The sequence below is a fragment of the Nannobrachium achirus genome (assembly GCF_963921795.1).
Source record: "Nannobrachium achirus genome assembly, chromosome: 19".
Lineage (NCBI taxonomy): Eukaryota > Metazoa > Chordata > Actinopteri > Myctophiformes > Myctophidae > Nannobrachium > Nannobrachium achirus.
In genome coordinates this window covers 14,360,820-14,387,412 of record NC_137826.1, presented here as the reverse complement: position 1 = coordinate 14,387,412, position 26,593 = coordinate 14,360,820, and the positions used below count along the sequence as shown (strand labels likewise).

Here is a 26,593-nt window from a genome sequence, read left to right as displayed (position 1 = left end):
GGAACTGGGCACACGAGGTCTTTGCAGTGCATACCAAGCCTATTCTTAGAGAGGATATTTATCCCCCCCTGTTCTAGCTGAGGTCTCCAACATAAGCAGATGCTGCCGGGGCACCAGCGGCTCTCTGTTTATTCAGAGTGGCTCATATTGTCTGGAACTCCTTCCATCTCAACAGTTATGTTGTTCTTAGGTACTGTGGGGGGGGGGGGGGGGGGCTGTAAAGTAGTCCTCAAGTTGTATGGATATCTGTGTGATTAGGTAATATCACACAAATACCTGGGATTCTGAAAATAGACCCGAGAGTCTCTCAGTAACTATTTGAATGCGTTGTGCGGATACAAACACTACCTCTAAATGGCCTCGGCTTAAAATGTTTGCAGTTTCACAGATTTTCCATGAATACGCGTGGAAAAGCGGTGGTGGAAAGATAGGCCAAGTAGGCTATCATTTACTCAAGTACTGTAGTTCAGTGCAAATTTGAGGTATTTTTCAATTTACTATAAGAGTTTTCTCATTTTAAATAATTTTACTTCTACCCCACTACATCTCAGAGACAAATACTGTACTTTTACTCCACTACAATTATTTGAAAGAAGTAGTCACGAGTTTTACAAAACATGCATCAACCACTTCTCTACCTATATACTTTGGCTTTTTGAAAAACTCACAATGAGTCGCTTTGCAACACATTGTTAAAACATGAATACTTCTTCCATCACTGTGGAAAAGTGATCAGTGTTGTTAACATTGTGGGTTAACCACATAAACCTGAGCGTCCCTATTTTGAGAAGGTCATCATTAGGGCTGTCACAATTAATACATAATCGTCTAATCGTGATTATTTGATATAATCGTGATTATTTTTCATAATCGTCATAATCGTTTCCATGTCAAAAATAGTGGAAGTAGCAGATCTGCAAGCTCACAACGCGTCGCATCGCGACGCGTTGTGAGCTTGTAGATCGGCTATTTCCACTATCAATGTTCTTTTTTAAGTATAAAGTTGTCAAATATGTAATTTCTTTGTATGTTTAGGTTATGTGTCATATCTACCATGTGTAACTTCAAAGCCTAAAAGCCAAACGACAAAAACACAATTAAATCGTTAATCGCAATTATTTGAGAGAAAATTAATCGTCATGTAAAATGTCATAATCGTGACAGCCCTAGTCATCATAATAGCTAGGCTAACATTCATTTGCCAAAAACAGCAGACCAACCACCTCACAGTGCATCACAACACAACACATTGTGTGCTTGTGAATCTTTTTATTTTTGGTGTAGACGGAGAAAATGAGGGGCCAAGCACAGACCCTTGGGGGACCTCGTCATTTAAGTATTATGATGTTTTAAGTGGTATAATAGATTTTCTTAAGTATTATTTTCTGTGGTATGAATGAACCACCTGTGATACTCTTCTCTGCTACAGTATGTCGTGATAACGTCTGATTTGATCACAACACTGCATTGTCGATGATTCGTGTCAGTGTCATGATAGAAAAAGAGTGGTTATGGATACAGACTACAGTAGGTGTGAGGATGATGATGCCACAAGGAAGCGTGGATGGATGTTGGTTCCTTGCCTGTCTCCTTGGGGGTCCTCCGGTCCTGCATGGCTCCTTTGAGGCTCTCCATCTCCTTCTCCAGCTCACCGTATCTCCTCTCTGCCTCTTGTAACCGTCTAGGAAATGAAGGACAGATGGGCAATGCAGGGTTTTCAAATAGGAAGCGGATGGGAATATGGGTGTATGAGGGTTATGCAGTCATACACACTGCGTGTGTGTGTGTGTGTGGGTGTGTGTGTGTGTGTGTGTGTGTGTGTGTGTGTGTGTGTGTGTGTGTGTGTGTGTGTGTGTGTGTGTGTGTGTGTGTGTCTCTGTGTGTGTGTGTGTGTGTGTGTGTGTGTGTGTGTGTGTGTGTGTGTGTGTCTGTGTGTGTTTGTGTGTGTGTGTGTGTGTGTGTGTGTTTGTGGGGGGGGGGGGGGGGGGTAAGGTATGGTATGGTAAATGGTGGTTCACAAAGTGGGGTCAAATGATTGATAGCTGGGGAACCAAATGGACCCATAGATGTCTGTAACTCCGAGAGGGTCCATGTGTTTACATTTGTACACACTCCGGATCCGTGGCCTAATCATGCATACTCACATCCATCGAGTCCTTGAAATTAAAACGACTAGAGGTGTGCATAGTTGAGCAGGGTTTTGACCCCAAGTTTGCGAGTGACATACAGAATACAGATATGAGTGACTTAGATCATACATGGGCAACTGGCGGCCCAGGGGCCACATGCGGCCCCCACCTTCACTTAAAGCGGACCACAGGTTAATATCGGAATACTGATATGTTACCGGTATATGAATTCCAAACATGCAAAACAGGACTTCCTTTAATTACTTCAGTCCATATTAGTAGTTTGATGACTAGTATTAATATTTTACTATTTTTTTTAATATCCAACTTATTCCTAACATAATATAAGTATAACTAAATAAAGGACACGCCCCATTGCGACACGTTTAGCGCTTGTAGACTGGCAATTTTTAGCTACTCATTCGTGACAGTAGAACGATGGAGTGGGACATCAATTTACGAAATAAGTTACGTTCAAATATGCAGATAAGAGGTTTCTGTTGACAGCAACAGTATGCAATGTGGCCCCCTGGAGTGAGTGTGGAAATACAGTGGCCCTCTCTATCATCAAAGTTGCCCAACCCTATTGGTCAGACAGCCTCATTACCATATTATGTACTTGTGCTTCATTCAGTTCAATTAAACATGGACACCCAATGATGGCTTTATGTGTTACAGGGACTTAACATCATGGCTTGCTTACTGTACCATGCAAGAAAATTGTTTGGGAATTGCCTTCTTAAGTAACATCACAGTGACTGTTTGTGTATATGGTAGTACTGAATCACCTGTGCAAGTCTTCATCGAGTCCTGATATTTGGTCAGTCTCCTCTTCCTCCTCCTCTTCCTCCTCTTCCTCCTCCGCTGGGGGAGAGTGGGTAGAGGATGCAGTACCCTGCCCCAGTGTTAGGGGGAGCTCCAGCAGGGCGGGCAGATTTAACCGCACGTTTTCTCTAAGCTGCCAGACATTATTCTGAAGCCCACAAAACAAGTACGCACGCACGCGTGCACACACACACACGCACAAGCATACAGGCACAAAGACAAGGCAATCAGTAATCAGATGGTGTCCCAGCATACCAGCATATCAGTCTGCCAGAAGTACTGTAGGCCACACCTGTCAAATTCAAGACAGCATCTGTTCAGGAAGTAGCTTTGCTGCTTTCGGAACAGCTGATCGCCACATTTCGGCTGTGGTTAGGTTAAGAGGTCAGCTGCTGTGACATATTTTTCAAAACATAGTGTAGCTCGACTCGTACACCCACCCACGTCGACTCATTCTGACTGCGGCCTTCTCAGTGGCGTCAGTTCAGAAAAAGCTAAGGCATGGCATTGCCATACCTTATCAACAGGCATGATTCATTCATTTTGAGAAGTACATTTTCTTTTTTCCGCCCGTTTCTACGGTTTCTTGGGCTGGATATGGCAGCCTGGAACAGTTGTTCAATTGCAGCTAAACTTGGCATGTTAGTAAACGTGCCACAATTAACAATAATGCATTGCACCTGTGGAGCTGAAATGTGGAGAATACAATTATAAAACCTTTAACAACATAATAACCAGCACAGATAGACAAAGAGACATTCATGTATTTATATTTAAAGTAACTTTTATTTTCCACACTGAACCCAGGGTATGGCAGCTGCATACCTACCCCTGCCATACCCAATTGACGCCCCTGGGCCTTCTCACCTGCTTCTCTGGGGAGTACGGCCTCTCGCACTCCCCAAGCCTCCTGTGGTCGATCTGCATCATGATGTCTCGACTGCGGTCCACGGCACCTGTCAGGCTAAAAGAAGGAAGGCCCAGTTCAGCTATGACCCCCAAATCCACAGGAACGCCATGCAGCGTCATAGGCAAATAGGGCTGTCACAATTATTACATAATCGTCTAATCGCAATTATTTGACATAATCGCAATTATTTGACATAATCGCAATTATTTTTCATGTTGAAACTTTTTCATATATTTTTTTAACGTAAGAAATAGTGGAAATAGCAGATCTACAAGCTCACAACGCGTCGCATCGCGACGCGTTGTGAGCTTGTAGATCGTCTATTTCCACTATCGATGTTCTTTTTTAATTATAAAATTGTCAAATATGCCTGTCATTTCTTTGTATGTTTAGGTTATGTGTTGTATCTGCCATGTGCAACTTCAAAGCCTACAAGCCAAACAGAAATGTAATTGTCAACGACAAAAACACAATTAAATCGTTAATCGGCAATTATTTGAGCAACAATTAATCGTCATGTAAAATGTCATATCGTGACAGCCCTATAGGCAAAACATGTCTGCCTCATGCATGTCAATATTTATACATTTAAGAGTCACCTGGTGGCCGTGTAGGAGTAGCCCACAAAAGCCAAGTGTACCCCAATCGGAGCCCTGTCCATAACATCCGACAGCGTCTCCTGTAGGCGACAAAGTGCATTTCAAATGTAAGAATCCCCACGAATTATGAGCTCAAATGATTTGCTCATCCATTTCTAATACGTTGTTCCCTATTGAGCTTGGCACATGTCCTGGGGCAAGCTGCCCAGATCACCCATGTCACACGTGTCTTCTTATTTTTTCACTCTCAAAAAGTGCATCATGGGGTGATGCACTGCTTGCCTCCTGTGAATTGTTTTATTTTTATTTTTGTTTATTTTCTGTTCGTTTCGTTGCTGAGCGAGGTCAGCAGACAAAGTGACGTGAGTGAGATGAAAAAAAAAACCTGGGTGAAATGTGCCAATCTCAACAGGAAACAACGGGTATGCTGTCATAAATGACACAAATGCTTGAAGTTTATTTAATAGTGAAACTATCTGATCTACAAGCTCATTGGGACACATCACACTGGGACCCGTTGTGGGCTCTGCTATTTTCACTATTTTTGAACATTTTGACAAATTTGTAATGTTTGAAAAGATGAATCAATATGTTTTTCACCTATAATGGTCTACCCAAAATAGGGACACCACAATGGAAACAAGCCCCCAGGCTTTTTGTGTCATCCTTTTGTTACTGTATTAATAAAGTAGGCCAGTAGTGGCAACAAAATGGTGCAAAGCAAACACTGACGCTCAATCGCTGTTGCACCACTGTCACATCATATTATGGCTTCCATTGAAAATGACGTGTAGCTTGTGTAGTAGATTAGAGATTATCATGATTGATTATGTGTGACGTTAGATCATGTGTTCATTGATTATATTAATACCTAGCTCTTATGATACAGCATTGATACTGGATAGCTTGTAGTAGTCTAGATGTCGCACTAGGACTGAGTAGCTATTGTTATGGTACAGCTCGTCCCAGAGGCCTTGAAGCCAGTATAACTTAGTGACCATTCTTCTGGGCAGAACTACTTTACCACTGCCCAGAGTGTTAATTGTACTTCTGTCCTTGATATCATGTTACATAACGTTGTTGTCGGGTGGAAACCTTGTATGTCCAAAACCGTTTGTTTTTTATCATTAAAGAAAAATGAACTAAACTAGTGAAAACAGCCGATCTACAAGCACACAACGCCTCGCACCGCGAGGCGTTGTGTGCTTGTAGATCGGCTGTTTTCACTACTTTTGTGCGACGGCCTTGTCTGATGAAGCAGGGCTTTACTTCGCGAAAAAACTTACACATTTGAAACTTGGAGATACGAGGTTTCTGCCCGACAGTGACGATAAACTTGACCACCACCAACCACCTAATACATTATCTCCTCATTTTCTCATGATTATTGATTGATCTGAATTCCACCACACTTGTCTCCCACTGAGCAATAGTCGTTTTTTACACGACTAGTTTTTTTTTAGCCTTAATTTCACCCGGCTAGATTCCGGTTATATTCACACCGAAAATATACTTTGCAATTTATTCCATGATTCGATAACAATTTATTAAAAAAAACAACAGTAAGGTGCTTAACTGATCTCCTAATATTGGACTAACATAATTATAATATCCGTTGATCATTATTAAGTATAGTTTAGATCTAGCCGAGATTTAGCCAACTAATTATAGTCGCCGTATCAACGTTTATATTTACACCGAATTTAGACAATTAGATTTAATCCATATTTCAATAAACATTTCTTTAAAAAAACAACTCCACGTTGCAGAACTGATCTCGAAATATTGGTGTAAAATGATTCCAATAGCCATCCGATCATTAAGCTATTTGTCTGGGTGTAGTCGTTGTATAGCCGGCTTTTCAACGCCTTTTTTTAAACCAATGTCAATATAAAGTATTTAAAACAAAAATATACGATGAAATGAACTCCTCGTCTGTCAGTCAGACAGTGCAGTGCCGCGTGATTATGGATCCAACTGGGAAAGATGGATGGAAACGGCAAAGAGCGCTCGTTTTCAGTTATTGTCCACGACATTGCAAGCGGCCGGCGGAGCGCCGCGCGAGTTACGAAGCCGTGGTGAATGCAATCGTTATATTTACGGCCTGGGCAAGCGCACGATAAACGCCATGATAATTGGGTTTTGGTGCACCTCGCGCGGTCCAAGTGACTACAACGGAGCGCTCCCTACGTCCGGTTCAGCCAATCACAAGCTTCAAAAATGAGTCCGGGGCGTACACACACACACGCGCGCGCACACACACACACACACACACACACACACACACACACACACACACACACACACACACACACACACACACACACACACACGCTAACATTTAGTTTCCTCAACAATGTGCACTACACTAAAATGAACACAGGTGGGCAATGTCACCTTTTAATACGGCCAGAAAGTCTATACTATCATATCAGCATTGATGGCTGAGTGGATAGCGTCGCCGACTTGAGTGTCAGAGATTAGTGGATCGAATCCCACCGTCGCCCTACTTTTCACTACTTTCGACGGCCGCTAACGGCGAAATGTAGACTTTTTGTATCCGACTAATAGTGGTATATGTAGCAACCCGTGTAAATATAGCCGACTAAACAACTAGTCAAAAATATCAAATCTAGACCTTTACAACACTGATTTTCAACGCGTGGTGTAGAAGATAAAAACACGACTATTAGGCAACTAATACACCTCAAAATGCTTACTGGGCTGTTACTTTGTCGCCACTATTGCGAGCACAGCTTTAGGCTCTATTCTGGCATGTATAGGACTAGGATTATAAATAATCCTGCGGAAACAATACCATGTCACTCAGACAGTCGTCCAGTACGTCAAAGTTGGAGGTGTCGGTTGAGTTGGACACTTCCGGCCGGAAGGGCGCGGGTAGTTTATGCAGGGAGGCCCAGTCCAGACCGTGGAAGAAGGCGTGGCCCCTGAAGTCGCTGAAACCCTTGTTTCCCAGACGCACGTCCCTCTCGCAGATCAGCCCCGCGATGAACGACCGAGCCTCCTCCGAAAGCTCTGGGCCAGACGGTGGAATCTCAAAGCACTCCTGTGCAACGAGAAGGAAACTTTTATTTCAGGGAAATATAATGAAAGTCTTATATTAGTGTATAGCGGTTAGAGCAGTGGTTTTTCAAACTTTTTCGCTTCGAGACCCAAAGGAGAAATTAGACGTTTGCAAGGGAACCAAACTATTGAAAACAGCAGTTCTACAAGCCCACAACAACGCGTCGCTTCGCACAGTGTCGTTAGCTTGGAGATCGACTATTTTCATAACTTTTTAAAACATTTTGTTTTCAAATCTATGGAATATCTTAGATTGTTCTTTTATTTATTAATGCCATTTTTAATTCATGGAAATCTTTTGGAAATGTTTACAGTGGGTTAGAGCAGTGGTTCTCAACCTTTTCAGGCCGCAACCCCCAAAATAATCATATTTTAACTGGGGACCCCCCACCCTGACGAGCACTATAGTTGAGACATTACATTTTGTTTGTACTGTTCTATTGGGAAAATAGAACAGTACGGCTATTTTCACAATTTCTGCCTCTATTAAAAAAGTCCTTAAATTGTCACTTTAGAAATGTGCAGATACCCTCTATACACTTAAACTTCATGTTAGTTTATCTACTTTTGAGGGAGAAAACAATGTTTCACATCAAGTTAATCATCTGGGGACCCCCCAAAATAATTTGGGGACCACCCTGGGGGTCCCGAACCACAGGTTGAGAACCACTGGGTTAGAGCATACGCCTCTCATGTGGAAGGTTGTGGGTTGGAACCATACTCGGGGTCCATGCAAGGAAGTGCAGAGAGCAGTCTCAACGCGTTCCTAACGCCAAATAAAACGGGTTCAGATCTGAGCCAAGTCTGCATGCAGGAGGCACGTCTGAAGCCCGTCCTGGAAGGGAGTCTCCGGACGTTAAGAACAGATGATGATGATATGGGAGTTAGTAATAATAATCATTACTATCATGGTGATCCAATGTTTCATCTTCGGCACCATAATGTTCATACTTTGTGGATTTTCTTTGTAGATTTATCGTTGAATTGAATGTGATGTATTCTTGTATACTATATGGCAGGGGTCTTCAACAGGGGGTCCGGGACCCCTAGGGGGTCCTCAGAGTTACTACAGGGGGTCCTCCAAATCTTCCAATCCTTTTTATATTAACAATTTGAACCCTAGTGTCCATATTCTGAGAACTGTAGCCAAAAATAGCAGATCTACAAGCAGATCTACAAGCTCACAACGTTGTGAGCTTGTAGATCAGCTATTTTCGGCAAAGAGGTTTGGTGTAGAGGGGAAAAAGAGCAGACTAAGTACAGAGTGCAAGGTCAAGTTTATTAGGTAATGACTGGTTAAATAACTGAAAACACAAATCGACATGAATCCAAAATACACTGATGATTGTGCTGTCAAACAATGAAACTATATGGAATCTATGAACAGGTTGTGGGGGTCCCTGCTTCATCTCTCAACTAAGGGGTCCTTGGCCTGAAAACGTTGAAGACCCCTGCTATATGGCCTTTGTTCTCTCTCTCTCTGCAGGATTAGAATTGTGACAGGTCCTTCGCTCTTTGTACAGTATGCTTTGCTAGAATGCTGCACATCATACATCATGTTTTATAGTTATAGCAGTGATTAATGTGGTGGTGTCATGTCATCCATGACTGTTACTGGAATAGCTGAAAAACACATCCTCTTTCCAAACAATAAAAGACAAGGCATTGTAAACATGCAGATATGGAAAGAGCCAACTTCACCAAAGTCTCTTTTAGCATAACTTGCATGAGAGGTCAGCTGGGGTAAGTTACAGTGTTGCCAGATTTTGTGAGCAGAATACAGTAAGTAACCAGGTCTATGAAAACAAACCCAAAAGAAGCTACTATGATTATGCCACATGAGCACTCTAAACTTGTATACATCAGCTATATGACAATAGATTACCCATTTTCTGAAAAGGTTTGGGGAAAACAACGCAAATCTCCCTGGCACAAAATGTTTTAAGATGGGGATGCATAGAAATGTATATATTAGGGTCCTTGGGGGAACCACTGTTTTAAACATTAGGAAACAAGCCCAAATAAGCAACTATATACTTTTATTACATAAAAACAAGCCCACAGTCCTTATAATAAGCAGACTTGGCAACGCTCGTTAGTTACAGTAAGTGCGAGCGGAATGAATGGCGCTTTAATGGCCTCCCTCTCGAGTCTCTTCCTCAAAATGATGTCATGACTTCACCCTTAAGTAAATATATTTTTCCCTCTTTTTTGCTGGCTAGCTAGCTAACATTAACTTGCCTCTGAGTGTCACTGGCAAATATCCATTCAACATTTGTTATGTTACTCAGTCTTCATGTTAAAAATAGTGTAGTTACTTAAGAATAATACTTCACACTTAAAATAGTTCTAAACTAATTTTAAAGTGTTGTCACTTGTCATCCAAGCTGATATTTATTATACTCCTTGGATAAATCTGAATGGAATGTTGGATTAACAAATGAGCATAACGTGGCTAATGTGGTTCAAATTGGACTTGCATGGACTGTTCCTAGTGTTTAGAACAGTGGTTCTCAAAAATAGCAGATATATAAGTTCACAGCTTGTCACTTCGTACCATACAGTGGAACTCAACATATGAGTGGCCAACAGGGACTTGCAGAGAATGTTAGAGAGGCAGGGGCCGAAATGTCTAAGGGGCCTTTCGGTGAAAATATTGAAAATAGCCGACCTCCAAGCTCACTACGTGTCGCGCTGCGACGCGTTGTGAGCTTAGAGGTCAGCTTGGCTATTTTCAATGCATGACTTCTACACAGAGAGGGCACTTCTTTCAACATAAGATGCTGCATTCAAGTTCAGGAGAGTTTGGACAAGGCAATTCTCTTGAATGCTGCCTTCAGGTATGGCATGGAAAGAGGGCATTTGTGTTTCTTTCACCTTAGTAAAAACTGCATCCATTGTCTTGAGAGGGCACTTTTTTTCTATGTGTGCACTTGCCCGGTGGCCAACAAACCTGAAAGTGTATGATCTTGGCATACGTTTGGGAGATGGACTCTGCGTAGAAGGGCGTGGTGCCCAGCAGCATCTCGTAGGCACAGACGCCCAGGGCCCACCAGTCACACTCAGAGCCATAGCCTCCCCCTCCCTCCACCGCCCTCAGGATCTCTGGAGACAAATAGTCAGGGGTCCCCACTGCCAGGGTCGAGTGCACCTGCAAAACACACACACACACACACACACACACACACACACACACACACACACACACACACACACACACACACACACACACACACACACACACACACACACGCACCCATTTTAAAACATTTTGGAAAGTATACAATTATTGTCAGTGATTTCTTTGTATCTTCTGTGTGCAATTTTTGATTACGATTTACGAAGCCTAAACACAAATTATATTGTATTCATTGTGTTCAAATGTTCAACTTCAATGCCCCCCAAAAAAACAGCTCAATCTCTAATCGCAATTATTTGTATGACAATCGTCAACTCAAATATCTATATTTATTGGTACACCCACCACTTACAGTAGACAATAAATATAGCCCTTTGTGGGAGTGATAGTACAGTATAGTCAGAGGTGTGCATATACATCCTGGGCTCCCGGGTACCTTAACACATCGGGTGCCCACGTGGTGTCTACAAGTAAATTTCTTTGATGTCGCTGGAGGCCCACGACGCGTTTGACGCGTTGTACAGTAAACTATACTGTACTGTAGCTACTGCACTTGGCTACCGCGGTGATGAAACAAACTCCATTTCCCAACATGCAGCGCGCAAGTGTCTCGTTGACGTCCTGTCTAGCGGCTGCACAAAAACGCTGTTTTCTCCTAATAGCTTTTAAATCACTTTCATTTTAAAACGGCAGCCTCTTCTACCTGCCGTAACACAAACACTGTGGCTTAGAAATGATAAAAAACGGTCCTGACTGAAAGAAAAGATTTTCGCGAAATAAACAGGACATACTCGGATTACATTTACTCGGATTACTTTTCTCGCCAGTACTCTCGCCGGTAGGTAAAATGACGCGTTTGGCGCGTTGCCATGGGCACCAGCAAATTAGACGTCAGAGATCACGTGGGCATCCGATGTGTTAATAATATGAATAAACAAATAAACTGACACATTAAAGTACTCGCCAATACAGTGTATGAAATGCAACACTGAGCAGGATTTCCACGGCTTGAAGTTACAGTAAGATATCCTAAAAGTATACGACTCATTAACTACGTATGGCCTAGCAGTTGTTTAACGACTCTAAGTCAATTACAATGCACCCGTAACTCTAGGTTATGGTATTTGAACAGCTGCCGCATCCCTCCTATAGTCTTAAATAATTATGGGATCCATCATGTTGCTTAGAAACACGCAGCTGTCCCTTCGGGGGCCACTTGTAAACACAGCTCTTTAAATTTACTGGCAACAAGCAACAAAAAATGGCATCAAACGGTACCATCAAGTACTCCAAAAGTAACAAGAACTGGTCCTCGGGGATGCATTTTAGCCTCGTTTGTCTGGGTGTTCCAGGGTGCATGTCTGGGTCTCGGCCCTGAATCATTCAGTGCTTTACCCCCTTCACGGCGCCCCCCGCTTGTTGCTGGATATATATTTGTTGTCGGTAGCCACATGTAGTGAGATTCCTTTCGTGTCTGCTTACCAGGGGTGTCGCACCAAATTTCAAAATTTCAAATCCTTCTGAGGTTTATGGAAAATCCTATGTCAGTGCTGCTCAAACCTTTTCATGTGAAGGACCCCCAAAATGATATGTATTTGGCCACGGACCCCCCAGAAGCAAAATTTGAGTTACAAATGTTCGCTTAAAAAATATATATATATTCAAAGATTTGCACACATTTTCACAACTTTTCAAAAATAGCAGATCTACAAGCTTGCTGTGAGATTGTATATCTGCTATTTTTCAATGGCTAAAATATAAAATAATTTCAGGCCCCTCCACCTTGGGCCCTAGTAACTCAGTCCCACTTTCCCCCCCCTTGTGACGCCCCTGGCCACATGTAGTGAGATTCCTTTCATGTCCGGCTGTCCGCTTACCATTCCATCCTCCAGAAGTCTGAGACAGGAGCCAAAGTCCCCCAGTCTGATGTGTCCATCTGCTGTCAGCAGGATGTTGTCAGGTTTAATGTCTCTGTGGGGGACATTAATCTCGGGTCAGTTTGAATTAGGAGCTTAGACATAGTTTATAGATTTCGCTTGGTTGATAAGAAACTGATGGAGGGTGGGTGATTTGTATCGAGCTCACTTCATAGCAGCACGGTTGCATAAGCTTTTTGCTATCATGATACAAGCCCCATAATCGCAAGAATGCGTAGTCAACACTATTTTTAGCCCCCGCTAGCGGAGAGGCTCTAAGGATAGTTATTTTGGTCTGTTGGTCGGTTCATTACAGTATTTTGGTCCCAAACAACATAGCTACAGTATTAAATGTGAAAAACGACTGGCTGGATTGCCATGGAATTTGCCATGCATTTCCATCATGCTCCCGGGAGAATAAACCCTATTGATTTAGCTGAGCCCGTGGCCTTGGCCTTTTTCGTTACAATGCACACAAGGGCTGGGTCTCAGGTCCTTATTCTGACCCAGTGGCGTCAGTTCAGAAAAAGCTAAGGTATGGCAACATGACTGGTGTCTTGCAAAGACACCAGTCATGTTGCCATACCTTAGCTTTTTGCATGATACATTAATTTTGAGAAGTACATTCTACTTTTATCCTGTTTCTATGGTTTCTTGGGCTGGATATGGCTGCCTGGAACGGTTGTTCAAGTGCAGCTAAACTTGGCATAATATAGTAAACGTGCCACAATTAACAATAATGCATTGCACCTGTGCAGCTGACCTGCGGAACCTGGGACTATACCATTTTATCAAGATGGGGAGAATAAAAGTGTGGAGAATATAATTATAATACCTTGTTAAAGTGACCATTTTGTAAAATTTTGCATTTGTAGTTATTTTACTGTAATTTAACAACATAACCATTACAGAAAGACAAAGAGATATTTATTTATATTTAAAAGTAACTTTTATTCTTCCCCCTAGACCCAGGGTATGGCAGCTGCATACCCCTGCCATACCCAATTGACGCCCCTGTTCTGACCTGTCCTATCTCCTACATCCAAGTCTCTTATGCCTGCTCGAAGGACATAGGAAAATAGGATCAGGAGGCACCAATGAGGAGGTAGGACATAGGGAACATTGATGCTTCCTACAGGCAAGTGTTTGCAAGCTGAGCAGCATGACGAGTGATTACTCCGCCCCTCCAGCAGACAATAGAACACCCCTACAAGGGAGTTGGCCTATCACCTGTGCGTGTATCAAAACAGCCACAAGCTGTGATGTTCTGTGACATCTCACAGCCTGACACTTCAGAGGAATTCACCTTTGGTCAAGTCCCGCACCGTTGTCCCTCTTCGCACCCATTGGTTGCTGTGTCTTGGTGGGACAACGGTCCTTTCTCCCCATCCACTACCATTGAAATGCAGTTGCTTCTTATTGTTATTCGGTGTATTCAATTCTCATTTTAAACTTGGTTTCAGTAAATAAGGAGCCTCCCAGGTGCAGTATAGTGACTGGGCATGTTTTTAAATGTTTTAAAAATGATGTTTTGGCAAATTCAACATAAAAAAGGCGGAACCAGGGCAGGACAAGGCAGGAAGAGCCTGCTGTTTAGCCCAGGTATCTCAAAATTGCACTTAGCATGAAACCTGCTGAGTGCATGCAGGATGAGCAGCGTTGACCTTCAGGACAAAATGTCAACTATGCATATCTCAGTTTAATTGGCACATTGTAGGATGAACCCTACTGATTTATGTGACCCCATGCCCCCCCCCCCCCCCCCCCCCCCCCCCCACACACACACACACACACACACACACACACACACACACACACACACACACACACACAGCACCATTAAGTCCAGTGTTCCAATAAGTATCACTGGACTATTGGGACAGATCAGAAAGATCTGTCTGACTAATGGGCGCCCCCCCTCTAAGGATGCCAATGTCATCCTTTCAAACCAATGCTCCAGTGTGGCACAGCCGCTATATGGGATTTTTAGACTTGATGATGATGATGTTGGCCTAATGGTCTACTCTGCTGGCTGCTTCATACTTCGTCATATGGCGTTCGTTGAAGACAACAGATTTCCAACTGAAAACTACGATGCGACTCATCCCCTGTGTAGTGTTACCTGTGCACGTAGCCCAGTTTGTGGACGGAGTCGATGGCCATGACCATCTCCGCCAGGTAGAACTGAGCCATGTCCTCAGGGATGTGGTCTCCGAACTTGCTGAGCAACGTCAGCAGGTCACCGCCCACATAGTAGTCCATCACCAAGTACTGGAAAAAGAAGGCATTTTCCGTGTGGTTTAGTGAAGAGCGGCTGCAGCCTGGGCCGTAGGTGGATAAATGAGTGTGTGTATATCTAGGCCCAGTGTTGATTTTGTCGACTAAAACTATGACGAAAAATGTTTGTCGACCGCGTTTTTTTCACTGACAAAAACTAAATAAAAACGAAATAAAAACTAAGCTGTGATGACTAAAACTAAGACTAAATAATGATATTGACAATTTTGTCAACAAAATAAAAACTAGACTAAAACGTTAGAGAGGGACTAGTGCTGAAGAGTCATTTTATGTTTGGTTGCTCTCAGGTGTTGCATGCTGAAAATAGCAGATCGGCTATTTTCAGCATGCACATCAAGTGTAAAATCGTCATTACGATGCCATCAAGGCCTGCCAAAATACTTTTTAGTTGACTAAATCAACTGTAGATTTAGTCGCCATAAAAACTAAAACTTTTCAGGTGACTAAATTATGACTAAAACTAAATTACATTTTATTCAAAAGACTATGACTAAAACTAAATCAAAATTTGCTGTCAAAAACAACACTGTCTAGGCCTATGTATATTTGAATGTGTTTAAATGGATGTAATAATCTAGGTTTGTGAGTGCTTGTGTGCATATAGACTAGAGCATGCAAGTCTTGGATATAAATGCGGAACAGTTTTGAGTGTTTGTTCATTATGAACATTGTATAGTGCTACAGTATATGTTAAACAGAATGTCATGTATATAAAGGATAGATATAAATAAGCCTTGAGCTTGAGCCTATGCCTTTTCGATCAACCAGCTGAAGTGTTGGATTACAGAGTGTGATGTTATGTGATACTGTTGATGAGGATCGAAATAAACAATCAAAATACAAGACATGTGTTTAATTAAGCAGACAGCAGTGAATGAACGTACGGTATAATCAATCAGTCATGTGAGACTTAGGCCTGTCACATTATTACATAACAATTGCAACTTTTGAGATAGTCACAGTAGTTAGGGTCAATGGTCATAATCATTTCCAAAATGTTTCGAAAATATTTTATAAAGAAATAAGCTTCATATATGTGTTTCTATTCAAAAATGACCACAAAAAGCGTAAAATAATGATAAAATAATTATTTTGGCCATTGTCAGACTGACACTTTTACATTCTAGTCTATAGACTAGGATGTAAACAAAGTGTCGGCCCTACAACTTTAAATATGTATGTTATTTGTCTTATCTGCCCTGTGCAACTTTGCAACTTTGTTCTCAAAGCCTAAAAGCCAAACGGAAATGTATTATTTTATTCTTGTTCCAAAGTTCAACACAGTGAAATCGTAAATTAATTAATTGTCAAGTAAAATGTCATAGCCGTGACAGCCCTATAGTGACACTGCATGTATTACCAGGTAGTTGTCGTCCTGGAAGGCGTAGTGCAACTCTGTGATCCAGCGGCGATCGCCCTCAGCAAAACCTCCCTCTCCTCCTGGTAACAGGCGGTCTGCACACGACACAAACAGAGTTTCAGATCTTTAGATGCAGCAATTAATTTTTTAGGGGGTCCCATAAAAACATGAACAACAGACATAGATACAGTGCAAATACATCAGTGTATAATGTATATGTCCCTACAAGTACAGTCAATTAGAAGCATGAACAAGTTGAATCAAGATGTGAATATAGGGAAGTCCTGAAGCTAAAGAAGGATGAAATGGATCTAAGAGATAGAGGAAGATCGTTCCAGTCAGATGGAGCTTTGTAACATTGACATTCGAAACAGAACAACCACAAAGACACAGGTGCACAGATAAACATGACCATGTCACTACTTAAAAATAATATAGCTCCAAAGTTGCCTACAACTAATATATTACTTAGGCTATTTCTCTGGACTTTGAGCTTACACCAAAAAAAACTTCCTCCATAGGTTTGTTCACCATTCCAATGGGAATCATTCAACAATGTCCCACTGTACCTCTGATTATAGTTTTGTAAGATTTTACTGTGGAAATGTGGAGTAATATAGCTTCAAGTTGCCTACCACTCCATATATTACTTATAGCTATTTCTCTGGACTTGAGCTTTAACACAAAGAAATGCTGTGAATGTGTCACGGGTCCTTCTTTACCTCTCCTCTCCTCAGCATATCCCACTTATTCATAATCTTGAGGGCATACACTTGCTGGGTACTGTGCATCCTTGCCACAACAACCTGCAAGAGAGGCAACAGATTGTGTCCAGCAATGAATGAATTTATCAGGATAATATAGCTCTATTTTATACTTTGTCGCACAACAATAATAATAACTGGTTTTCAAGCTTTAAATGTAACATGTTTGGCCGTGGCATAGGCACACAAAGTATAAAGTACAGTGCGTGAGACACTGTTTGAGAATGGCAACTATTTTAATTTGTATTAAGCTGCTCTGAGAGCAGCAATTGACAAAATGCCCCCAGAGCAGCAATTTAACATTGGTCTATGCCAGGGGTCTTCAACAGGGGGTCCGGGACCCCTAGGGGTCCCCAGAGTTACTGCAGGGGGGCCACCACATCCTTGTGTGATAGGATAATTATTTTAAATGAACAATTGAACCCTCGCATCCCTATACTCCGTGGAGAACTTGTGCCAAAAATAGCAGATCTACAAGCTCTCAAGTATAAGTGTCTGATTGGCTTAGCTTGATTCATCCATTACCGAATCTGCTCTCACCTCACTGAAAGTTCCTCGACCAATCACCTTCAAGATGTGAAAGTCGTCCCGTTTGATGCGAGTCTTCTTCACCTGCCTCACCAGGGGCTCCGCTGTGATCCGAGAGGAGATGAGAGAAAACACATTTTGTTCAAAATACCTCAGTCTATCCTTTGTTAGGCAGATTGGGCATAATAATAACTCCAAAGGCCCCATATTATGAAAAACTCACTTTTTTCAGTACTGTGGCACATACTTTTAGGTCTCTGATGTGCCTAAACTGTGAAATATGACAAACCAGTATGTTTCTTGTGGACTGCCTAGCCTAGCTAAGAAAACATGTCAACAAGCCGTTGAGATTCAGACTGCCTCTCCCCCTGCTACATCAAGTGGGAAATAATTAAAATAGTCCGGATAGAGGCAATGTTGGGTTATTTTTTATGCTTTTGTGTGACGCTGTGGTATCAAGCAGAGCACTAATTTACGAAAAAATACACACATTTAAAATGATGGAGATACATAAGAGGTTTCTGCCCAACAGCAACGATATGACATGGGGATGAGATGACAGCTGTGTGGAGGTAATGAGTTCCAGAGTGAGCATGGGGAGCATCAGCTCATTTTCATGTTGTGGACCAGGGACGTGCAGTGAATGTTAGAGAGGCAGGGGCTGACATTTCTAAAAGGGCCTTTTGATGAAAATATTGAAAATAGCAGACCTTCACAACGCGTAGTGTGGAGGTCGGCTATCTTCGGTACTTGATAACACACTGAACTAAACATAATCAAGTGGATACTGGATATGTGGCATAACGGCATGGGTTTCTACACAAAGAGGGCAATTCTTTCAACATAAGATGCTGCATTCTAGTTCAGGAGAGTTTGGACAAGGCAATTCTCTTGAATGCTGCCTTCAGTAATGGCATGAAAAGAGGTCATTTTGTATTTCTTTTACCATAGTAAAAACAGCATTCATGGTTTGGAGAGGGCACTTTTTACAGAAGGGTAAAAGGGCAGGGGCTCAAGCCCCCGTTGATGTCTATGTGTGCATGTGCCTGTTGTGGACCTTCGTTAAACAACTTGAATACCTCTCATTTGCAGACAACGTTGTAGATCGGCTGTTTTCACTAGTTTAGTTCATTTTTAACATGATAAAAACGAACGGTCTTGGACATACAAGGTTTCCACCCGACAACGACGATATGCACAACACAGGCCAAGGCCTCGCTCGCTGGGAGGATACAGCTGCAGGAAGGACATGGGACAGGATCCACTGTCCTCCTCCCATTCCTAGTACCCACTCTCTCTGCTTTTCACTCCTCATTCAGCGTTTTCCTGCATGTGGCCCATCAAGGGGTCAACCAGTGGTGGAAATTAACTAAGTACATTTACTTAGGTAAATGTACTTGGTTAATTTCCACCACTGTACTTTTGAAAGCTTTGGTTATACTATTTAGAAATAGATTTAGATTATTATTACAAAACATACATTAACCACGTAGATCTGCTATTTTCAAAAGATGTTTATACATTTTGAAAACTTGAAATGGGACAGTCAGCAAGTTGAAACCTGGAGTGAAGTCAATGCAAACATATCCTTGGTACTAAAAGGAGGATCGATTAGGCACTGATCACACAGCTACAACTGGATCAATAATCTTCAGACTGTACTGACAGGGACATCTTCAGTATCAGGCAGAGTTGTTGTCTTTCTTTCTTCTTATATAACAAAGATAATGGGTTTTAGACGGGTAGGTTTCATCCAGCGGAAACAATGAAAGTTACATAACTGGAACAAAGTGGGATATTGGCCACAATTGCTGACATGCTCGCGGTTTGGTTGTCCTCAGAATGCCTCAAAAAGCAGCTCCATCATGTCTGTTTTGCTTTGTGAAACATTAATGGCCAGAGACATCTAAGACAAACACAAGACCACAGGACAGCACCCGTCACGGTCTGGCGCTCCACCACGGGACTCCATAATAAGAGGCTATAAAGGATTATTGTCACAGTATTACACTTTGGGAAGCTTTTAAGGCCTGGGTGACAAAATGAGTCTGGGAGTTGCTCTGTCTCCTCCTCTGAGAAACAGTTTACAATATGCCTCTTGTCTCGCTCGCATTCCACGGCGCAAGAGGAGGTGGAAGGAAGGAAAATAAACATGCCTTGCCTTAATTCATGAATGATGGCATGCTATTCTTAGACCTATACGGAATACCTTGTAAGTCAGGCTTTTCTCATTGTTATAGAGAAACACTGTCATACGTCTTGCATCATTTATCCATCCACAAGTACTGATAGAAGAGCGTGTGTGCTCATGGTCACTGGCTCCAGGCTCCTACTGTCTGAAAGGCAAATGGAAATGGATGACCTAGATCTGGGAAACCAAAGTGCAACAATACTTTCACTTTCTAGGTCTTCTGGGGCTTTGTTATAAGTGCATATAAAGTGACCATGCCGAGCATGCCGTGCACCTCGCTGAGCTACAAGGTCACTTATGCTCCTTTTCAACAAGTTAATCTAGGTCTCCGAGGTCCCCAAAACATGTCTGTGAAGTTGTGCGCTGAAAATACCACTGGGGTCATGCATTCTAGAATGCCTCTATACACCACTATAGCTTTAAGGCAGCTACTGTAGGACAACAGTTAAAGGACAACTTCAGATAATAGACAAGATAATTTTTTTAATATATGGAAATTAAGTTCTGAAAATGTAACTGTAAAACAGCTGTATTTAAGCGCTCTCTCTGGAAGCCTTTCCACGGTTAAACATAAAATTAAAACTATAATGACGATATATGCAAGTGTCCATGTATTTGAAAACTGGTGCTTGACTTAATTGACCTGACCTATTGCTGTAGTTCTATTAAGGTTCTATTATGATCACGGGGACTGATCATAATTCCGACCTCTCAATAGTCCGACCAGGTTAACATTCACCACGTAAGCATTAAACCAACGTCGGCAGGTTAGCATTTCACCAGGTTAGCCTTCACCAGCGTCGGCAGGTTAGCATTTCACCAGGTTAGCATTTCACCAGGTTAGCATTCACCAGCATTAGTTCTGGAGTTAGGGTTAGGGTTAAGGTTAGATTTAGATGGTCGGGTCGGAATAATGGGAGGTCGGAACTATAACATGGCACTGCAGTCACAACCATGCCAGACGTTTTGGGCAGTTTTCTTCAGCTGGGCCCAGAGTTAGTCTGTTTGTCTTTGCCTATTCTCCTGATCTGATTTGGCATCCCCACGCTTCTCTTCCCCTGTGGATTCTTGTTGATTCTGTTTGACGTCATCATCTGATCCACCATCTTTGATGTTCTATGACCTATGGGATCTCTTTGATGTTTTCTCCCTGTACTGTAGGTGGATTGGGAGTTCCTGTTGTTTAGTCAAATAGCTTCTATCTTCACATTGATTTTCAGGCCGGTCTTTGCTGCAGAGTAGTCAATTAGCCAGTAGCTATGCCCCTCCCAAAAAGCTTTTGTCCAATGCTAGCTGCCGGTTGCTAAGCTAGCATTGGACAAAAGCTTTTGGGGAGGGGCATAGCTACTACTGGCTAATTGGGTATGGCAAGGAATGGCAGCTGCCACACCTTGGCTACAGGGGGAAAAAATATATGTGCTTGTAATGTAATGTACTTCTTAAAATAAATTCATCATGCCTGTTGCTAAGGTATGCTAAGGTATGCCAACATGACTGGTGTCTTGCACGCGCACGATTGCTGAACTGTCGCTGCTCTTCAGAGAGTTGGCTTTGATGGTGCATGGAACACTGCCCAAAGTGATGCTGTTCACATGATGTCTATTGGATGGAACTCAGCATCTCAATTTTGACACGAAAGCACAATAATTTATTTTTGGATGTGTGCAAATTTACCTACACTTTATGGCAGTTCTTTCAGTTAATTTCCACTGCTGGGTGTTTTCACTCTTGCTTTGAATGGCGCATACTGTACTACTGTACCATACACTCTTTTAATGATGGGGATATTTTGGAAAGCCATGTCACATTAATTTACTTTGACAAGATTTTGATGGCAATTATCTTGCATTATCAATTGATAACTGCTGCTACTTCATGTGCGCAGGATGCAAAAGCAACAACATTTTGCCCTCAGCCTGTTTTATACCATTTCTGGTAAATATCGATGATTCACATTTACCCAGCATTTCTGTCATAATACATCCCACTATCAGGTTAAATCAAACAGGCGAGTTCACAAATCATATAATATATTGAAATATAAAATTTTCCAAACTTGGCTACCAGGACCATTGATTTGAAGCACAAGAGGTTATTCATCAATGACTAAATCAATTCCATTTACCAGAGAGCATAGGTCTACTCCAAATTTGAGTATTAACTATAGAGTTACGTACCGGTATATAGGCCAATGGCCAAAATTATATTATGTTACCAGTTACCACCACACTGGACACGCACCACCCGTATAAACTGTCAACACTATTAGAACGTTGCTTTTACTAACGATTTCTTTGTGGTCAAAACACAGCAGAGTGGAAAAACAGCCAGAGTCACGGCTTGTTCCTGCGAATGTTGACTCTGGCCTTGTCCCCATCGACTGCTTGTCCTGTTCGGAAAGCCATGTAGGGAGTGACCGGACCATACACACACACACACACACACACACACACACACACACACACACACACACACACACACACACACACACACACACACACACACACACACACACACACACACACACACACACACACACACACACACACACAGACTGGTAGAGGCAGGAAGATACCAACTGATGGAAAGGTACCCCATGTACACCCAGACTCATAGATGGAACGAGGTACCAACAAACTCAAAGATACTATACAGTATACACCCAGACTCATGGAGGTAGATACCGACAGACTGAAAAGGTAGCATGAACGCTCACCAACTCATAGTGGGAAGACTCATAATAGGAGGGAGATACTGACAGACAGTGACCAGACCCTATACATTCAGACTCATAGACACCGACAGACTGAAAGGTAGCATGAAACAACATGACAAAAACAGATATAAGAGGAATCCTATTTGTCGACTTGATCTGTTGACACGTTCAACACAGTCATCTTGGATGTTTCAGCTCGGTACCCAAGTCCTGATCACGGTCACAGAAGTCATTTCTCTATATGGAGAATAACATTGGGTCATCTTGGAATTGTCTCGACTCATATAATAATCGTGGTACAAGAATAAACAAATTGTCCCGACGCTATTCTCAGGGAGGTGTCTCTGTATCGTTTACGATAGTCAGTCACTTATTTGTTTAGTTTTAGGACACAGTTCTTATATGACGCAATATTAAACACGTCTATGGGAATTCAGAAAGGGTGAAAATAACATAAACCAGGTAGGTTGCGTGAAGTACGTCAGACCTCAGTGCCCTATAATCTATAATGAATTCACCTCCATTACAGACTTGCACTACGTCTACGGTAATCGTTCCACCTTTCTTTTTTACTCTAAGTCTAAACCATGGCAAACTTCAGTCTGATTTATACTTGGTGGCGCTGGCTGCTAGTGATACCCTCCGAACATGTAGCAGATGATCTACAAGCTAGACAAGACATACACCCTATATATGAGGTTGTCTTGAGCCTTGCTCCTACAGCGAATTCAAATCAAGTCAAGTTTTATTTGTATAGCAAATTTACAACAATCAAAATTTACCAAAGTGCTGTACATGGAAGGCATCAACAAAAAAAGACCTGTGCAACAATCACAGGATGGAGCAAAAAGAAAAGAAAACATTTGAAACAAGGTAAAAGACAAAGATTCAAACATGATTAAAAGCGAGAGAAAAGAAATGAGTCTTGAGGAGCGATTTGAAAAGCCCAACAGACTGATCGAGCCCTTCTAATTTGGAGAGGTAGGCTGTAACAGATCGTGGGGGCAGCAGCAGCAGAAAAGGCACTGTCACCCCTGGATTCAAGGCTCGTTCTCTCCAGATTGCAGGCCTCGCGTCTGGCTGAAGCCATGCAGGAACCTGCCTCATCATCATAGGTCAGCTAGCCAGCCGTGACACTGGAGCCTCATCTCCAGGCACATGCTGCAGTTAAAACTGGAATGTCCCATCACTACGGACACATGACACCCTCCCTTCATAAGGACGCAAATGCACAGTCACAGGAGAGAGAGAGTGTTAGAGAGTGTGAGAGAGAGAGAAGACAAACAGAGAGGGATAGAGAGAGATTAAGAGCACAGGGATGATGGATCTGGGGAGTTGAGATGTGACAGGTGACAGCGCAGGAACACAGGGTGATCATGGCAGTCAGCCAGTAAGCCTGTGCCATGGGACATTTCTCTGAGCCATCGTGTGTGTGTGTGTGTGTGTGTGTGTGTGTGTGTGTGCGCGCGTGCGTGCGTGCGTGCGTGTGTGTGTGTGTGTGTGTGTGTGTGTGTGCATGTGCCCACTACTGTATGTGCATGTGTATGTTTGAGAATAAATTATGTGTTTGTGGGGATGTCCCCATGGACACTTGAGTGTGGGTTATGTTATGTGTTTGTATACTGTGTGCTGTATGTGACTCCATACAGTAAGTGGTTTTAGCCAGAGCACATTGGCTAGATGTTCAAGTGTCTCAGGGAGCTTCCATGCGTTATCTAATGTACTGCTATCTAATGTAAACTGTATTCTTGGCCATAGGTCGTGAGTAGATCAATAATATATCTCTAACCTATGGCTTGTCAAATGTATGGACATTTTGTACCCATTAGTAAACAACTTGTTTACAGCTGTACATGCAACTATTTGAACTCATCTGTTAAAACAGATAATCAGAGTGGTAGTACTCTCTGATGAACCACATGTGCCACCCTGTTGGCGATGTCAACAAATGTGCTGTGGCCTAGGCTACACTGAGCACGTATAGACCCACCAGAGACTGCAAATAGTCGGGAGATTAGGAAACGAAGACATCTAAAAACTGGTTATTTATATCAACATTTTGTGTGTTAATCTTTGTCACACGTTCCAACTGAAAGAGTGGAAGCTTTACAAAAGTCACTGTGGTGTTAAATAAAACCCTTAATTTCTTGTTTTTTTCCCCCTCATATAAACTTGCCTGGGTTAATTGTTTAAAACAATTTATTTCTCTCTCTCTCTAAAACATGCACACACACTTTTCCATATTCTGTTGTACACTGTTGTGGCGTGCCAAAAATAGCAAAATTCACAAACTCTGCTTCGCCTCTCATGGTAGATCTGCTATTTCCGGCACATGACACAGCCGTACGACAAAGCATATCATCGTGGCTTCAGAAGTTGTGAGGAGCACTCACTGTCACACCACTGAAGGAAGCCTGACCCATACGTCTTGTGAGCACCAGTCACCTGCACACATATACATCAAATGGGGCTTGAGCCCCTGCCCTTTTACCCATCTGTAAAAAGTGCCCTCTCCAGACCATGAATGCAGTTTTCACTGGGGTGAAAGAAACGCAAATGCCCTCTTTTCATGCAATACCTGAAGGCAGCATTCAAGAGAATTGCCTTGTCCAAACTCTCCTGAACTTGAATGCAGCATCTTATGTTGAAAGAATTTCCCTCTCCGTGTAGAATCCATGCAGTACACCACATCTCCAGTATTCACTTGATTATGCTTAGTTTAGTGTGGTATCAAGCACAGAAAATAGCCGACCTCCAACGCGTTGTGAGCTTGGAGGCCTGCTATTTTCGACATTTCCACCAAAAGGCCATTTTAGAAATGTCAGCCGCTGCCTCTCTAACATTCTCAGCACGTCCCTGCTGTCTCCATGAGTTGTGAGCACTCACCCCACTGCAGGAAGCCTGACACGTACTTCTCCCTGGAGAGGGGCGAGGAGCAGAACTCCTGGTACACTCCGACCAGCAGGTCCAGCAGTGTCTGCAGGCCCACCGGCCCCGTGGACAGCTGCATCATGCCCTCTGATGCCGCCACCAGGCCTGGTGACTCATGCCCTCCGTGTCCCGGGCCTGTCGACATGACCACCCAGCAGCAGCCGCAGAGTAGAGGGCCTCCGGGCTGTGGGCTTCAGTGCTGATGGGAGTGGGAATCCCTGCTGGCGTCCATTATTAGTCCTGCTGGGTGTGTGTGTGTGTGTTAAGCTGATGGGTGGAACGTCTCTGCAAACGCCTGCTGGCGCTTTGCTGCACCTTTGACTCACTGGTTGCTGCTGCTTGATATCAGTCACCCGCTGTCTCTCTCCCTCCCTCTCTCTCTCTCTCTCTCTCTCTCTCTCTCTCTCTCTCTCTCTCTCTCTCTCCCTCACCCCTTCACACTTACAGTAATAGCTCCCCCTGTCACCATCTTTTTGGACTTCTTGTCTCTGTCTCCGTGTCTCCCTGTGTCTCCCTGTCTCCCTCTCTCTCTCTCTCTCTCTCTCTCTCTCTCTCTCTCTCTCTCTCTCTGGGTAATCCCCCTCTCTCTTCTTTCTATATCTAGGCCGTTGTCGTGTGTTCTCTATATTCCCATGCACACATCCTCTTAAAACAGTTTGTGTTCCCCTCGTTTCTACCACTTTGTTCCCTTTGCTTCTTTTGTTCTCTTCTTGATTAGTTCTCTTGTCCTATTTGTCTTTATGTGTGTGTCTCTCTCTCTCTTTTGTCTTTCTCTCTCTCTCTCTCTCCTTATGTCTCTCTCCCCATGGTTGTGCAGCATCTGTCAAGCCTGCAATTTTTTCCAGCGCTGACTCCAGACCTTTTTTGGTGTGTGCACTGTGTGTGTCTCTCAGCCTCTCTGTCTCACTCACTTTCTCTCTCTCTCTCTCTCTCTCTCTCTCTCTCTCCCTCACCCGTTCCCCCACTCCCTTGATTCAAAGTGCTCCAAAACTTTGCAGCTCAACAAGCCGACAGACACAGACAAACAAACGTGTGCATCCGCGTTCAAAATGATCTATGAAGTTCCGCTCACGTGTTAATGATTCTCTGTCATTACCTTGTCTTCATTCACTGACATAGCTTCCCCCGTTAGCAGAGAAAACAGGAACCACTGACCTGGATCACTGGGACGCTCTTTACCCTCTGTGTGTGTGTGTGTGTGTG

At 42.8% G+C, this 26,593-nt stretch overlaps 1 protein-coding gene across 1 annotated transcript in view; it reads right to left on the bottom strand.

Annotated features, from left to right (window-relative positions):
* LOC308304240 (myotonin-protein kinase-like) overlaps positions 1–26,285 on the bottom strand; it is a 30,981-nt gene extending 4,696 nt beyond the window's left edge. The window contains 13 exon segments of the mRNA XM_080748806.1: positions 1,584–1,681; positions 2,918–3,102; positions 3,822–3,918; positions 4,464–4,543; positions 7,282–7,530; positions 10,501–10,698; positions 12,564–12,657; positions 14,725–14,873; positions 16,261–16,319; positions 16,322–16,355; positions 16,983–17,066; positions 17,565–17,656; positions 25,346–26,285. Coding sequence (XP_080604932.1) covers positions 1,584–1,681; positions 2,918–3,102; positions 3,822–3,918; positions 4,464–4,543; positions 7,282–7,530; positions 10,501–10,698; positions 12,564–12,657; positions 14,725–14,873; positions 16,261–16,319; positions 16,322–16,355; positions 16,983–17,066; positions 17,565–17,656; positions 25,346–25,535 — 1,609 coding nt within the window. The 5' untranslated portion in view covers positions 25,536–26,285.
* Positions 26,286–26,593: the final 308 nt, after the last annotated feature.